Raw genomic sequence first — 15,871 nt, 5'->3', positions numbered from 1 at the left:
GAATTTAATATACTTCATTAAAATAATAAATGAACTTTATCCATTTAAAATTTCAATAATGGAAGGAAGGTGCTAATTTTTCCAAAAGAACACAACGAAAGTGTAACATATTTTGTCATCTGCTAGGAGATATCTGTGATGATGAGGCGATAGTAGCGATCCTAGTGGTGGGCAACTACCCATGTTTGCATTTTTACTACATATTGAGCTTCGCGACTGTATATAGTAGACTGTGGTATAACTTTACAAACATACATACGTTTATCTGGAAAAATTTATAAAAGGGTTTTCGTAAGGTCGAGGATGAGTGACAGGTTTGGTTTGTTCAGGCTTTCAATATGCCTTGCATATTTACTTTCTGGTAGCCTAGATAAGTACACAGATTTACCCCAGAGTGTTTTCCTGCATAGTGCAACATAATGGTGGTACCACTGGGTTTTGTGATGATTTTGTGTGAAAATGTCTACGAAAATCATAGGTAGGGTGGGATTATAGCTTTCGGAACAATCACATAATGTCTTCAGAGTGGTGTGTTATAATTTTGAGGTTATTTTCAATTGTTTAAGTAGGTTTTCTTCTCTTATATGTTGTAACAGAATCGAAGATTCACTGAAACCTCAAATATTAAAATCAATAATATTGAACTACTTAGATAGCATGAACAATATTCAAAGAAACCCCGACTTAAATTTCCGTAACTGTCTCACTTGGAATGTTCTTCACAAGCAAAATATATATTTAAGTAACACCTGAATACTGAAGAAAATAGCACAAGAAGTGAATATGTTATGATTAACTTCTGATGATTTTAGCCTACAACAAAGACAAAAATTGACATCCAACTTCAATTACAATTAAAGAGTGATTTTCCAAAGTCATTTTTAAACAATTTTTTATTTTATAGGTTAACGTTATTATTTCCCATACAAATAGATAAGAATACACTTGAAACTTTTCAAACAGTGTTATGTTCTGGCTATTCCCATTATAGGCCCTAATATATTTAATTTCTATAATGGCTTAAGTTTCATATACTGAATTGTAAAGGAATCCACCAAGCCTATCTATTATTAATACTTTGATACGAGATGGTATCAGCAAGCATATTAGACTGATCGAGTTAAGAACATTGAAAAGCATTGGGCATCTGCCTAAAGAACACGTAACAGAGGTCTGCAGAAACCTTTGCGGTAATTTTTTATTAAGCTTTTCGTACTTTTAATTTTGTGTCAGTGAAATATACGGTCTTCCCTACATATGCGTTTTCAGGGTACTTCAATCACCGTGTAGGTATGTTTTTTTAATATAGGGCCTATATTACTATAGAATAGATACAATAATAATAATATAGAATAGATACAATCATCAATAAGGCAAAATTCTTTCCGTCTTTTAAAGTCAACTTTCAAGCTTCCCCTTCATGTAACAGATTACCGCACTTCCTGGAGTTCCAACTTGTAGTACGCACCTTTCTGTATAGGTCGCTGCAATGGATGTCCAAGCAATTTTGCCATGCTGTCGTGCAGTTTTGTCGTATTTCTTGAAACATCCAGAATATATGAAAATCCTCTGTCGTCCAAATCATCAAGCACGCTGAAGATTTCTTCACATTTGTTCATTTCAGAAGGATCTTCATGTATGTACAGTGCGTCTAAAGTGAAATATTCTGAGGACAGCAGCAAATTTAAAGACTCTTGTCCGTGAACGAACTTAGGAACACAATGAGACCTGCCATACATTAAGATCACTCTCACGACATACGGTGGAGGAGAAGCACTGGGTTCACTAACTTTAGGTAACGTAACATGATCATTAATCACATCGAACAACGTTGATAAATCGAAAGTGTCACTCTGCTGAGTTTCACTCACATCTTCTAACACCGACGTGATTTCACGAGGATCGGTAGTGAAGTCTCGAAGCCATGCAACAGTATCAGACTGCAGAACTACCAATGCGAATTCATGGTTCTTATTAATAAGGCTTTTGCAATTAATAAAAATTTCTGCAACTCTTTTTATCATATAAAGAGGGGCATATTTTGAGCCGTCACCCAACTTAAACGGTGTGTAATTTGGATCCTCGGAAAGATCTATACAAAGAATAATTTTCTCGGGCACATTGACTGCTGGCAAATTTCTAACAGGCAATTTCTGAACTTCCTCTGGTACAGTTTCTGAGTCGTTACTTATGGCCTCTTCGGGATAATTGCCATTCTTTCCTAGATCGTCATTCTGAGAACTACTTGCCAGTGAAGAGGTAGACGAAGAACGTGATAATTCAAGATTATTATTTTTTGGCACACTTAAGTTATCTGTTTGAGTTGTTCTAACCTCCATTCCTTCACTATCATCCTCACTAGCTTCATTATTAATTCGCACGTGATGCTTATCCACGGAGTCAGTTTCCATCGCTGTACCTTTTTTCATCAGTATTACAATACTGACCAGCAACTACAATTTTTATGTGCCTGCTAAGGCCTGTTATAAATTAACACCCAAACTACACCTACCACTAAACAGCTCACAACTACGATGAATTGATATGCTAGCTCTTCAGTCAGTGTAGCCAATTAAGCATTCGGATTCAAAATATGTGAAATCGCGACTTATATGGATTTAAATTGTTAATTATATACACTAATACAAAGTTAATTATTTCTGATACAGAAACACACATATTATAGCTAACAATCTAGTAAAGATATAAGAATTGAGACACTATCGGAAGACATCATGTTCGTTTCTATTGGCTAACCTGCGATACCTAATGTTGCTAACATACTGTAACTAAAAATTCAGAACTGCAAAGGTTATTTCATTTAAGTACAAAATAAAGCTCATTTAAGGAACTAAATCACTAGTAATCTGAGAAATTTAATTAGACAGTAAGGAGAATATATCACGTATTAATTCTACAGTAATTGCCAGTATTCAAATTCATATGAAGTCATCATCACCCAAATTCTTAAAGATTCCCTGAAGATTATACAATTTAATTTATACCACTCAGAAGGTCTTATTTAAGGACATGCCATGTGCTAATTTTAACAGAAATCTTCTATTTATAAATTTAATTTTAGGGTTAACTTTTAAGATTTTATATTATTATCAATATCAACAGTGCTTAATAATTACACTTTATTTTTACAATATTCATCTTTAATTCATTATTATTACTGCTATTAATATTCGGATCCTCGTAATCATCTTATACCCGATTTATTTTTATTTAAATTTCTCTCTCTCTCTCTCACTTATTTGATTACCGATTGGAATTGGAACTATTTCTATCAAAATAGTGGAAAGACCCAAGGACGTTATATAGCTTAATCGAAAGACCCTTCACGTTCTGTTCACGAGTTGCCTGTACAGCTACATATAGAAAACGTTAACCATATCCATGCTATGACTATTGGTATGGAGACAAGTTGTACACATGCATGATTTGAACGTCTATAAATGTATGCGTGTATGTTTGAGATGAATGACAGTGTGAATGTAAATTTGTATATGGTGTATTAATTTTTATTATAAAATGGGGAGAACGGTCTATGCAGAAGATAATTTGCTGCCTTACTTACTTCAGCTAGCGAAATCAGATTCGTATGTGATAGGTTTAGTTCTAGGTCAGGTAAGAGAAATAAAATAAATGAGGACGTCCCATAAGGTGTTATTTTATTTTTACAATATCATTAAATTAATTTTAATTAAATATGATAAGTAAAAGTGCAGATTAATGTTTTCTTTCTCTAGGCAATTCATTTCCTATTCGAGGCTTATTCCTGCCTTCTCCCATTGTTTTTTACAATTTTTTTTTTAAGTTGGAACTGTGACCCACAGTTCTAGGTTTTAGTTTATCACCAGTTTTCCATGTTATACCAAATTCGTTTAATTATTACTATATATTCGTGCGCTCATAAGGGCTGGTTCACAATAGAGTGGGAATGGAAACGACAACGAGAATGGAAATGTTAAAATAAATATATTTATATGTGAGCGTTCACAAAAGTTAATTGTGAATGCTCACATTTAAATACATTTATCTTAACAATATTTTCGTTCTCGTTGTCGTTTCTGTTCCCGGTTTATTGTGAACCAGCCTTAACTCTCATAAGCATCCACACTGTTTGCATACTTATGTTGAACATGGATGAAGTGTGTGTTGTCCTAAGATTCCTAAGAAACATCATACTGCATCATTAGTCGATAGAAATATCTCCTTCCTCTATAATAATTTTATTGTCTATCATTGAACTAATAGATTTGCTGTAAGTGAAGTGTCATTGATTTTATTTCATGTAGCTTTAAAGAAAAGCGTATGTTTTGAAAGCATAAGAAAGAAGTTAAAATCTTCTATTACTTAAATTAATACACCTAAACCAACAAGAATTTAATTTCTTCTATTTAGATATGTATTCTGATTTTCTCTCCATTCTCTTTACATACAATTTTGCATTCCGGTGCTCGAAACAGCTGTGTATTTTAAACAGTTAAATAAATAATTGGCAGTTCTTTATTTTTCCCCTTTATTCAGAATGTCTACATTTACAGACATCACCATTAGTTAAACAAGTACTGTGAAATTGGTATTGTAACAACATAATATATTCTGTGAGACCTCTGCTCGTTTCTTATTGCAATGCAGTAAATAAAAGCGTAAACAGACAGATATGACATACCCAAAAAGAAACAAGTAAGAAGTTCACATTAGAAGAAATGCTGTTGCTACAATATCAATTTCTTCAAAGTTATTAATTTTAGAACCCATGTTTATTAGATTTTTTTCTAACACCTTGTTGTATAGATAGCCTAAACAATAATGGTTGTCGTCCATAGATAAGGATACCTCTAATTTAAAAACTGTGTACTAAACGATTCACAGTATTATTTTACTTGTTAAAAGAACTGATACTGAATCAGTCCGTCTACCTGCAGCAAAACATCGCATCAGGCATGCTCGTGCACTTTTATAAGGGTGGGATCGATGAATCAGTATTGATCGTCAAAATATAGTATCGAGACAATGCTATTATATTCTGCAGTGCTTGGGAAAAGTGGCACAAGTCAGTTTCCACAAACCTTTTTTGATAATTTATTGACAACTTACGGAACATCTCCTCGCTTGGAAAAAAATACATAAGTATTTCTCCCATTACAATACTTCATACGAAAAAAAAAATCAAATCGACATAAACAAGTATAAGTTGTCAATAAATTATCAAAAACGGTTTGTGGAAACTGACTTATGTCACTTTTCCCAAGCACTGCAGAATTATATTGCCATCCCACAATTCTCCATAACATCACTATGTAAAGAGAGTAATATAAAACCACTCCACTATATCATAACCATATACTGTGAGTATACTGCAGATAAAATGGATCCCATACAAGCAACTAGTGAGAATTCGTTTTTTTTTACATCAGCTCAGCGCCTGAAATCACAGATAAGACAAGGGAATTCAAACAGAGAATAGTTTTGTGAAATCTGAGTAATGACGTATACTTGAATGTTCCAGAATGCAGACCAGCGTGACTATGTGGTCCACCTAGCACGAACTCCATGCCCTGCAACTAAAGACGTGAAAGATGAAACAGCAGGAGGAGCAACACCTACCCCGAGTAAGGTGGAACTACAGCCAATCAAGTCTGTGCAAGACATTCAAGAAACCTGGGTCGCAGATCATGCAAAACATGTTGGTATTAGCAAGCATCGAAAAAGCCCTTTGATGTTGTTAATATTTCGAGATTCTTTTTAAAGGAAATTCTTTTTCTGCATTTGTTTGCCTGACTACCCATTAGAGAGCTCCAGTGCAGAACTTAGACCTGGTTTATATTCGACTAGTCAGAGAATATCCGTCAAGGTCGAGCATCCAACCGAACGTTATAACAGCGAATAGGGATTATAAAGAATGGACACTGAGCGAATTTTCCTGTGTTTTGTTTCTCTGTGCGCCAGCGTTTAGTTCCACTTTCAAGAGCTAGAGGTTAGTGTAATCGAACATACGCTAAGATAGTAATTGAGAATGGAGTTGAGACACAGGATCCAAACATCGCCTACCTTATTGCATAATCCAGTAACCCTTTGCTTCAAATAAATTCAAGTTAACAGCTTTTCCTTATTTCTCAGTGGCAAACTAGTTGTAATAATAATATTTTATATTTCAGATATAATAATGTAATACATTATAAAATTAAGTATCGAATTCGTTTAATATTTGATATAATATAACATAGGTTTTGTTTTTCTATTTTCAGCGCTATCAAATCATTACATATTTTAATTGTTGTTGGGGTCAATGTCTCAACTCTCATTATAAAGGAACTCTAGAGTCTAGACATTACAGTTAATGACAGATTTATTATTTTATGGATCCAATTTATTTTATTTGAGTACATAATGTACCTAGATATATTAATTATGTGTGTTATGTTTCCGCTGTGTCGACTGCTAGCTGGTGTGATGTCAGCGCCAACTCTAGGGAGAAAGCAGAATCTCACGCTTTAGCTGGCTTGAAGGTCATTGAAATCAGCAGTGGCGTATACTGGTTAAAGGGTTTGGGCTACCGCTGACCCTATTATTACACAAAATATATCTAACAATTACTTCAATTTTAATTACTATGGTAAAACTAATAATACAAAATTATTACATTATGTTATATTATAAACTTTTTCTTTTGTAATTTCCTTGGGCTACCGCCGGTAGCCCGCAAAATACGCCCCTGGAAATCAGTCCGGCTACATCAAAGGTACCGACACGAAGTGTCCATTCTTTATAATCCCTATTTGCTGGTTATAACTTAAAGATGTTACCCATAATGTTTTGCAGGCTAGACAATACCAGGCTCACTTCATATGTACACTAACATATCCTGAGCACACAACTGGAGTAACAATTGATGGGACACTTTAATACATTTTATCTCTGTTATTGTTTTCAACTTTCAGTAATTTCAGAACTATTACATAAGTGAAGAAATGGACACTTGTGCTAGTAAAGGAAATAAACATAATGCATAATGTGGAATGTAAACAAATGCAAAAATAGAATGACGATTAATTACAAAACAAAAGAGCAAATAATATACATTCCATTGTAATGTTTATACTTTAAACTGGGGTGACCAGATGTCCCGTTTTTTAATGGGATTGTCCCGTTTTCAGCCTCTTGTCCCCTGTCCCAAGAAAAGTAATGAAGTATGTTAAGATAAGATTAATTACACGTTGATTATAATTTTTTTGTTTAAATTGTAGTTGAACTTCGAATTAAAGAGCATCTACTATACAGAGTGATCCATATGTCCAACTTTTTATTACACTGTAGTAGCGAAACCAATCAGCTTAAGTGACCCATTCCACCGCTAAAATGTATCGTGTTCTATATCATTAAAAGTGCAAAAGAAGGTGTCATTTTATTTTACTTCATTCTGTTCTCAGTACGATCTGAAACATTTAATGTAATCAGAAAAATGTAGTGTAAATCTTAAAACATTAACCATGGCCACAAGACCATGTACGATTGAACACAAATTGATGCTGGAATGGAGGTGTGGCAATCCCCAATTATGGTGCAAAGATAGTGGAGAATGGTGAAAGGAAGAAATGTGACGCTGGACTACAAGACCATCAAGAGACTTTACGCCAACTTGATTCGCACTGGCTCATTACGCAGCAGAAGGGTGCTGGCCGACCAAAAACAGTGATCACAGAGGAGGCCAAAGCAGCCGCTACTGAGGCCTTCCAGAGAAGTCCTAAGAAATCCATTCGACAGTACCAGCGGGAATCTGGTGTATCCTATGGTCTGTGCAGCAGTTGCTAAAAGCAATGAATTGGCAGCCATGGAAGCCACACTTTGTGCAAGCTCTGACATGTGAAGACTGTGATATCAGAATGGAGTTTGCGGAGTCTCTACTAGCATGGATTCAGGAGAACGTAACCTTTTGCGACACATTCTATGGTCAGACGAGAGGAATGTGGCCTGATGCCAAATGAAATGCTTGTGAGAGCCACGTCTGGAAAAATGTGGAGCAAATGCTGGTCCTTACATCGAATTTGAATATTGGTGGAATTTTAAGCAATCCTAATGACTGGACTATTAGTTCATGCTACTTTGATCCTGTCATGTTAATTCATTTACTTGTATAAACGAATAAAAAGTTGGACATAAATATGGGTCGCTCTTTATATAGATATTTTCAGAAAGAAAGAGAGTGAACACCTTTAGAATCTATCCAATTTATAACTCAAAACATTACAGCCGCCCTACTTAGACAGGCTTTATAATGGTCTGTAAGATAATATGAGCTGCATTCACTCATTAGTTCTGGCCTTGGCTAAAGGAGCTGAGTAATTGTCTGTTCACAGGTGACACGCATGCTGCCTGGAGGAATGTGGGTGCTGGGCATCTTTATCGTTGGTCCAGGTGATGTATTTGCGGACCCCAAGTCTGTGTCTAGATTACGGGCTGTACTTCTCCACATCAAAAAGAATGTATCCAGCAACCCATTCCTGCAGGGCAACTGCCCCAACTCGGAGAAGCTTGCATTGCATTTGTGCAGTACCACACAGAGGTATTTTGTATTCAATCATTTACTGGCAGCACTTCAACTCTAAAAGACATTACAGTAGAACTTGCTTATAGCAACCGCATTTTGTGCGACACCACGCCTATAACGTCAAATATTCTGTGGTCCCAACTAATTCCCCATAAGACATATGCTTTCCTACCTTGCTTAATACGACAAACGCATATGCGTCTACCTCGCATATAACGTCATTTTCAACCTCAGTTTGGAATAAGATTTTCTAAGAACCAAAGTATTTTAAGAAATATTTTGTTGAAATCTGACCCTGACAAATTCTTTACAGTCTCCTTCTGTCATAGACCTCTGGAATGCAGGCAGATTCCCCACTCCATTGTAACCTGCCCGAATTCATGCAGTATTAGATCAGTTTCGGCAGGAAGTTTTCACTAAGTGCACGCTTTTTAACGCAGTATGGCCATAAAAGAAATGTGCGACGCTTTAGAATTCATTAGAATTATGAACATAGAACGTAATTCAGCCCTAGAAAGTGTTTATTGGGCAAGTAGAAGACAACAGAGTTAAATGACTGATTACTTCACTTCTAAGTAAAGTAGTTTTGTTAGTACTCAACAAACTGTTTTAATACAGAATACTGTATTTATAATTGTAGGCCTACGTGTATTTTATTATGTTCATTGTAGGCTTAAAAGTCAGTACATACATCTAAAATAAGTCTAATTAAGTTTGTTATTTTTCATTTTCCACCTCACTAGATTGATAATGTGAATCTCAGTTACTACGACACTCGTTTATAACAACATAATTTTTAAGGTCCCTTGGATGTTGTTATAACGAAGTTCTTCTGTATTTATATAAATATCAGATCAGACCACTACCTAATACAGCAACTGACGTTTGCACATATATGGAGATCAGTAACGTCTAAATTGAGACAGAACAATTTCATAATATAGTATAATCTGGTGACCATTAAATGCAATTATTAAGAACACAAAATCACAACAGAAAATGATGGATATCATAGAGAGAATACAACAATGGATGTTCTGTTTTCAGATATACGTGCAAATCAATTGATACTAATAATATGGGCGGCTCAGTTCGTCCAGTTGAATGGAAGTTTCAGACCAAGGCTACAAGATGGCATCAGTTGGATTGCCAGTATGATTTGGATCAAGTGTTTCCAACAAGCTTAGATAAGCAGACTCAGTCCTTGAAGAAACATTTACAGGTGTGTAAACAATCTTCTAATTCTATGAGTATATGTGTTCACCACAAATTTACTACTTTGTTATAATTCTGTTACAACTTTTATTTTACCTTTTAAGATGTTCCCCCTTGTAAGAAGTTTACATGTGCCGGTCCCCTGCGAAAAATTGGGGTGCGTTCATTATGCTGGTAAATACATTAGTTTGATAACCTGTTTTAACACTACATATGACTATACTTGTTTTTTTGAAAGATGGGACATGACAGGAGCATTGCGAACGGAAAAACAATTCAATGTCACATAGCATGGTAGGCCTGTTGCTATGGTAACAACGGTTAAGTTGCTGTTCCCACATGGCAAGCAGTGGTGTACGCTGAACCTGGAGTTTGGGTGTTCTGTTAAAAATATATAGTTGGTCTATCTCGACTATTATTATAGGCCTAAGTGAAATATCGGGTCAACATTAACTGCCATTTTAAATATAATAATTTAGTATTATTTATATTTAATAACTATGGGGCGGATGTTGATGACCTAAAAATCTACTTAAAGTGATCATTAAAATGCCCTTAAACTAATGGAAAAATGACATAAAATTAAAAGAAAATGACATTTAAATATTATTCACCGTACTCGCACCACAACTTCTTAAAAATTAGTCACCTTGTTTCAATGTCTGCCCTGCAAATGCCGGAGAAAGGAGGCAACTACAAATAACGTTATTCAAAATTGCATTATTTATGATCAAACAATAAGAATGGCCAGCAAAATAACCTGTTTGAAGTTCCACAACCCGCTAACTATTCCACATTTTCATATTGTGAAATAGAAAAATGTCTAGTGTATTGTTTGCTTTTTGTTTTATATTGTTGCACTAAATTCGTAAGTGGCGTGGTAGGTCTACCCTTATTCACTATATGTAATTTCTCTTCTAGTGGGCGAGAAGAGAATGGCTTTTGCAAAACATCTTTTACAGTGTACATTTCCAAGTGCTATTATCATTAAATAAGTAATTTAAATTGTACACCTGCACTGGCACACAACTATGAACCCCAGTAAAACCTAAACACAGTAAATTCACTCACACAAACAGTAAACACACACTTCAAACACAATATTTCGTAACGCTACAGTTGACAAGTTGACCTGCCTGTATACAGGACGACCTGCGAGCTTGAGAGAAGCGAGTATCCCCACCATGCCACCTTGCGCGCGCAGACAATTACAGCAGTAACTCTCAACAGAGGATGTTCTTTTGTACGGACAGGACAACCAGACCAGACCTCATCCCACTTCGTCAGGCAGAGCGTACGTTATAAAACGAAAGCCGTTCTGGGGATGGTGTGCATATTCAAACAGCCGGCATTTAAAATATTTAAATGGTAATAAATTAAAATTAGTCTTGAACTATATACGTGAACTTCCAATGACATTACCACGCATTTGAATTGTGATAAATTAAAATTATTGTTGCATTATGTAAAACAACTTAAAATAAAAAATGAGATTACTGAATTTACAGGGTGTCCAGGGCACACCTTGAACACTCGCAATATACGCCCCTGGTGGCGAGTGCTTAATAGCTCTCTTGGCGACACTTATTGTGCACACAATGTTAGCATTGGTACGTTTCGTGTTTGATTCTCTGTCGATTTTTGTTTTGTTTTCTTACCTTCCCGTCAGTTGTCAATGAATGTTTTAACGTCAGCCATCTTAACATCAATTGCTAGCTCCCATCAACTGGCAGCGTGGTAGTCCATATTGACAACATAGCGCTGTAGTTCCAAGCTCGGCCGCTTAACTGTCATATCCCTTCTTTAAAAAAAAATCAAGTATAGAAAGGATAGTGGTATCATAACCCAAGTATTGGTAACTGGCTGCATCTTCAATCATGCTGAATTGTGTGTGTGAGGAAATTTGAACTATTTGTGTAGCCTCTTTCATTTGAATGTCTTGTTGTGTCAGAGTAGACTTTTTTTAAGTGTTACAAGACAGATTATAGTGGTACATCAATTCCAGGACATGTTGGCCACCATCAGTGAAAATATCAAATCAGCAATCTGTATGATTGATGGAGAGATAAAGGAATCGTCAGAAGTGCTTGATGCTTTAGGGAAAAAAAAGAAAACAAAAGGCAGCAGTAAGAGCAGCAACACTGGGGAAATGAAGACACTCAATGTCAGTTTATACATTCCATGTGTAAGTATGTAGAGTGAACTGTGTATAGTTAGATTGCAGTATTATTCTGGGTGTATGATGAAGAATATAGTTTCTAGAATATTAAACAAATTAGTCTACAATTTTTAAGGCATCTTGAGATTTGTTTTAGAAAATGTAACATTATGTCATTTCTCAGGATGCAAAGCCAGAAAAGGATGGTGAGATGCAGGTTCTAGAGTGTTGTGGTGAGATGAACTTTCTTGGCAACCTGGCAAGCAGAGTGTTCCTGCACCAAAAGGCAACAGTGCTAGAAGCAGAGCAGGTAATTGATTTGTAGAGCAGTAAATTACTTTTTGTATGAAAAATCAAATGGTTAAGTAACTCAGTTTACTCAAGCTGAACACTTTTGGTCGAATGCTGTAGTGTGATATTTTCATTCCTAGGTACAAATGGAATGCATATAGAGAGTTAGTTGGGAGGCCGGAGGGCAAAAGACCTTTGGGGAGGGCGAGACGTAGATGGGAAGATAATATTAAAATGGATTTGAGGGAGGTAGGATATGATGGTAGAGACTGGATTAATCTTGCTCAGGATAGGGACCAATGGCGGGCTTATGTGAGGGCGGCAATGAACCTCTGGGTTCCTTAAAAAGCCAGTAAGTAAGTAAGGTACAAATGTTTCCACTTCACGATAGCTATATTTTGGGGGTACAGTGGAAGCCATTAAAATGTCATGCAACTCAGAATGAGCATGTGACGAACATTATAGCTGTATACTTAGTATCTTTCGTGCATAATGAGTCAAGTTTTAAAATGCTACCAACTTTTGCCATACCAGAAGTTGGAATATGCTTGGTCTTCAAATCCCTTGTCCTTTCCCTGCATAGAGTGATATGACTAGACCATCACAGGTTGTAGAGTCCGATGAATTTGCAAGATAAAACAAATTTTTTTAATGTCACATGGTGTGTAGACTGACTTATCATTCAATACTTTATCCTCCAGGCTGTAAAGCAAGATATTGTGCGGTCCCTTGCTTCCAGACTTGAACTCCACTGGGATTCCCTTATAGAAGAGGAGCAAGGATCACCAGAAGGTGAGTAATGCATTACACGAAGTGTGTTACCAATAATGTTCCAAGAAGAACGGAGCATATTGTCACAGAGTTTTATGAAAATGTATTGATACAAAAACATTCAATAAACATAATACCGTATGTTGTTGAATACCCCATGCATCCCACTTTTGAAAGGGGGGAAAAGAAAAAAAATGAATACAAAAAATAAAACTTTCAACAAATGTATTCACGACAAATTAAATTAAAAATAAACACATACAGTTCAGTTAACAATAAATTTTATCCTGGAACAAGACGCATTTCAGTCCCATCCTATGGGCACACACTGCATGCATGTTACAAGTCTTTTTCACGGGAAGATAATAGCATGCACTACCACCGTAAGAATTGCACGGAGGAAAATCGGGCAATGTTGCCAACTTCACTTCGAATAAGCCACACACCCGTATTTTTTACTCGTAAATTTCGAGAAAATATAGTATATGGGATAAGTATGGGACAAAACACTCATTTAAAAGTAATTACAATATGTTGTTGTTTTCTAATGCAGGCATTTGACAATAAAGTCATTTGACCTCTTGCACTCCAATATTTTTTCAAAGATATTATCATGGTCAGCCAATGAAGCACAGATTTTGAGGTGTTCCGAATCCATTGCTTCGTTTGAGTTGCATTGCACAGTGGGCAGTTAAGGGGTTGATATACTCGTATTCCAATTCTGTGCAGGTGTTTGGCCAAACAGTCATGCCTGTTGTCAATCTAAATGCAGCTACAGACGATTTTCGTGGTAAATCGGGAACTAACTGTGGATTATGATGCAGAGTTCCATTTTTTTCCTTTGAGATTGTGTTATCAAATTTTGTTTGTGTAATTACAATATAAACTGCGAAGTTTAACAAATAATATTATTATTGATAGCTTAGGGGGTATTAAAGAATGGCAGAACCATGAGTAGTGACCGAGCAAGCTCTTTAGAGAGAAAATAAAAGAAATTAATTGAAACACATTAGGTAAGAGGGGAACTGTTATACTCCTTTTTAGAAATAATGAACATCTTTTACCAAGATTATGTACAGATTCGGACTTGAAATGAAATGAAATGAAATGAAATGGGAGAAGATGAGAAAACATAAGTGAAGTGCAATAACAAATTAACTACAATATCTTTTGACTGACAGAGCGTCTGACACTTCATGAACCACCAAGACGAGTTCTGGTGCCACTGCCTGACTGCCGAGTCACGCTCTCAGACTACCTGTTCCCTGGAGAAGGACCATCAGAAGCCTTGATATCCTTGCAGGAATTGCTAGACCTGCAGGTGGAAGAGTCTGATGTACAAAAGGATCTGGAAATTCCAGCTGGTACGTTCATGTTTCCAATGTTAGACTTCGGAAAACGTGGACTGTTCTGGCTATTCTTTGTTTGATATTTTTTTATTGTTCTCAGATCCAGCAGAATTTTATGCACTGGATGCGCAATTAGAAGGGGACGCGTCAGAAGACTTGCTGCCAGTGACAGTGGACACACAGAAAATATTATTTGTTGGATTAGCGATCGCAGCTCTTGTGTTGGCAATATCTGTTGCTATTCAGTTCACTGGCTTTACGAGTAAGAAAGCAGAGTGACTTCTATACCTGAACAATTTCCTCTAATGTATTTGTGTACATCATGAATGAGATCAGTAAAAATATTTCTTTCACTTACATTAGTATTATTTGACGACTTCATTTCACATACTAGGGCAGGGATGCAAAACTGTGCTACAATTGAAGCACATGTCATAAGCCGGAACACGTAACTCATGCCTTCCATTCAAACTCGCGTCATTGTACTGCATACATAGGCACAATTTTCGGTTACGTGAGGCACTCGATTTGAAATAGTTTGTTTACTAGGAGAGGAGACTGCAGAGTAGGATGGAAAATATAAACTGCTGTGACCTACGTCACCTTATCGTAATCGCTAAGGCGTTCAGTGGCGAACTATTAGGAAAGCGCTTGGTTAACGTGAGAGACTCGAAAACTTTTATTCAATTTGGCAAATTAATTCGGCAGCTTTAATCATAAACCTCTTTACTATTTCTCCATCATTGAATTGATTTAAATCACAGGCGAGAAATTGCGTAACTAGCCAATAATAGTCCATCACGTTGTCTACGTTTATTTTCTTGAATATTTTGGCGTTTATCAAGATTACTTAATAGATTTGCACGTTCTCGACCTAAAATAATTTCAGAAAATCATATTTCGTTTTCTACGCACATTTGATATTTTTTAAATATAAATTTCTTTTGGAAATAATACGTACAAACAACATTTAATTCCTCGTAGGCTACCTTTTAATGTAGCGTGTTTAAGGTATAATGTCGTATTTAGTATACTATGCAAATGTTAAGACCATAAATTTTCTTCGGAATAGTACGAAAAATAACATTAAATTGTCTTACCTTCTAATTCAGCATGTTCTTTATGACATAAGGAGTAATGTCATTGTATATTAAATTTATTAATGCCTAATAGGATTTTCGAGCATAACATACATCGTATGTTCTCCCCTTCTAAACAGCAAAAAAACTCTTCCTCCCATTTCTCATGAAATAATCGTTTTCTAACGTGTACACACTGCTTTGATAATGCCATTATGCCACCACTGATATTGCTTATGAAACTGATATAGAACCTGCCCACGCCTAGGAGCTGCGTGAGGGAGAAAAGGAGACTGTGAAGATGATGTCACTCAGAGCGATAAGCTCTGTGAAGGTCAGTGAGGCATTATTTCTCAAGTGAGGCACGATGCCCATCCATGTTGTACTGTATGGTAAGGGGGAGAAGCGAAAACAGTGTGTTTGCCAAACGTCACAGAAACGTCATTGA

General features: G+C 36.0%; 2 protein-coding genes across 2 annotated transcripts; one reads left to right on the top strand and one right to left on the bottom strand.

The window, feature by feature from the left end:
- Positions 1-257: 257 nt before the first annotated feature.
- On the bottom strand, positions 258-2,552 carry LOC138691167 (BRISC and BRCA1-A complex member 1-like). The gene has a single exon (XM_069812933.1). It carries the CDS (start codon positions 2,427-2,429, stop codon positions 1,431-1,433), a length of 999 nt encoding a protein of 332 aa, XP_069669034.1. The 5' UTR covers positions 2,430-2,552; the 3' UTR covers positions 258-1,430.
- An 896-nt stretch (positions 2,553-3,448) lies between these two features.
- LOC138691166 (protein odr-4 homolog) lies at positions 3,449-14,701 on the top strand. The gene is made up of 9 exons (XM_069812932.1): positions 3,449-3,633; positions 5,522-5,698; positions 8,370-8,575; positions 9,608-9,782; positions 11,781-11,960; positions 12,118-12,243; positions 12,926-13,016; positions 14,177-14,359; positions 14,445-14,701. Exons 1-9 carry the CDS (start codon positions 3,538-3,540, stop codon positions 14,621-14,623), a joined length of 1,413 nt encoding a protein of 470 aa, XP_069669033.1. The 5' UTR covers positions 3,449-3,537; the 3' UTR covers positions 14,624-14,701.
- The last annotated feature ends 1,170 nt before the right edge of the window (positions 14,702-15,871 follow it).

This window comes from Periplaneta americana, chromosome 16 (genome assembly GCF_040183065.1).
Source record: "Periplaneta americana isolate PAMFEO1 chromosome 16, P.americana_PAMFEO1_priV1, whole genome shotgun sequence".
Lineage (NCBI taxonomy): Eukaryota > Metazoa > Arthropoda > Insecta > Blattodea > Blattidae > Periplaneta > Periplaneta americana.
Note: the sequence above shows the minus strand (reverse complement) of the source record. Positions and strands in the feature narration are given on the sequence as shown.

Excerpts from the sequence above, each read along its gene's own strand:
- LOC138691167 (XM_069812933.1), bottom strand. The coding sequence starts at position 2,429 with ATGAAAAAAGGTACAGCGATGGAAACTGACTCCGTGGATAAGCATCAC.
- LOC138691166 (XM_069812932.1), top strand. The coding sequence starts at position 3,538 with ATGGGGAGAACGGTCTATGCAGAAGATAATTTGCTGCCTTACTTACTT. Across the intron at positions 3,634-5,521 it reads TAGGTTTAGTTCTAGGTCAG|AATGCAGACCAGCGTGACTA; the intron begins GTAAGAGAAATA and ends TGAATGTTCCAG. Across the intron at positions 13,017-14,176 it reads GGAGCAAGGATCACCAGAAG|AGCGTCTGACACTTCATGAA; the intron begins GTGAGTAATGCA and ends TTTGACTGACAG.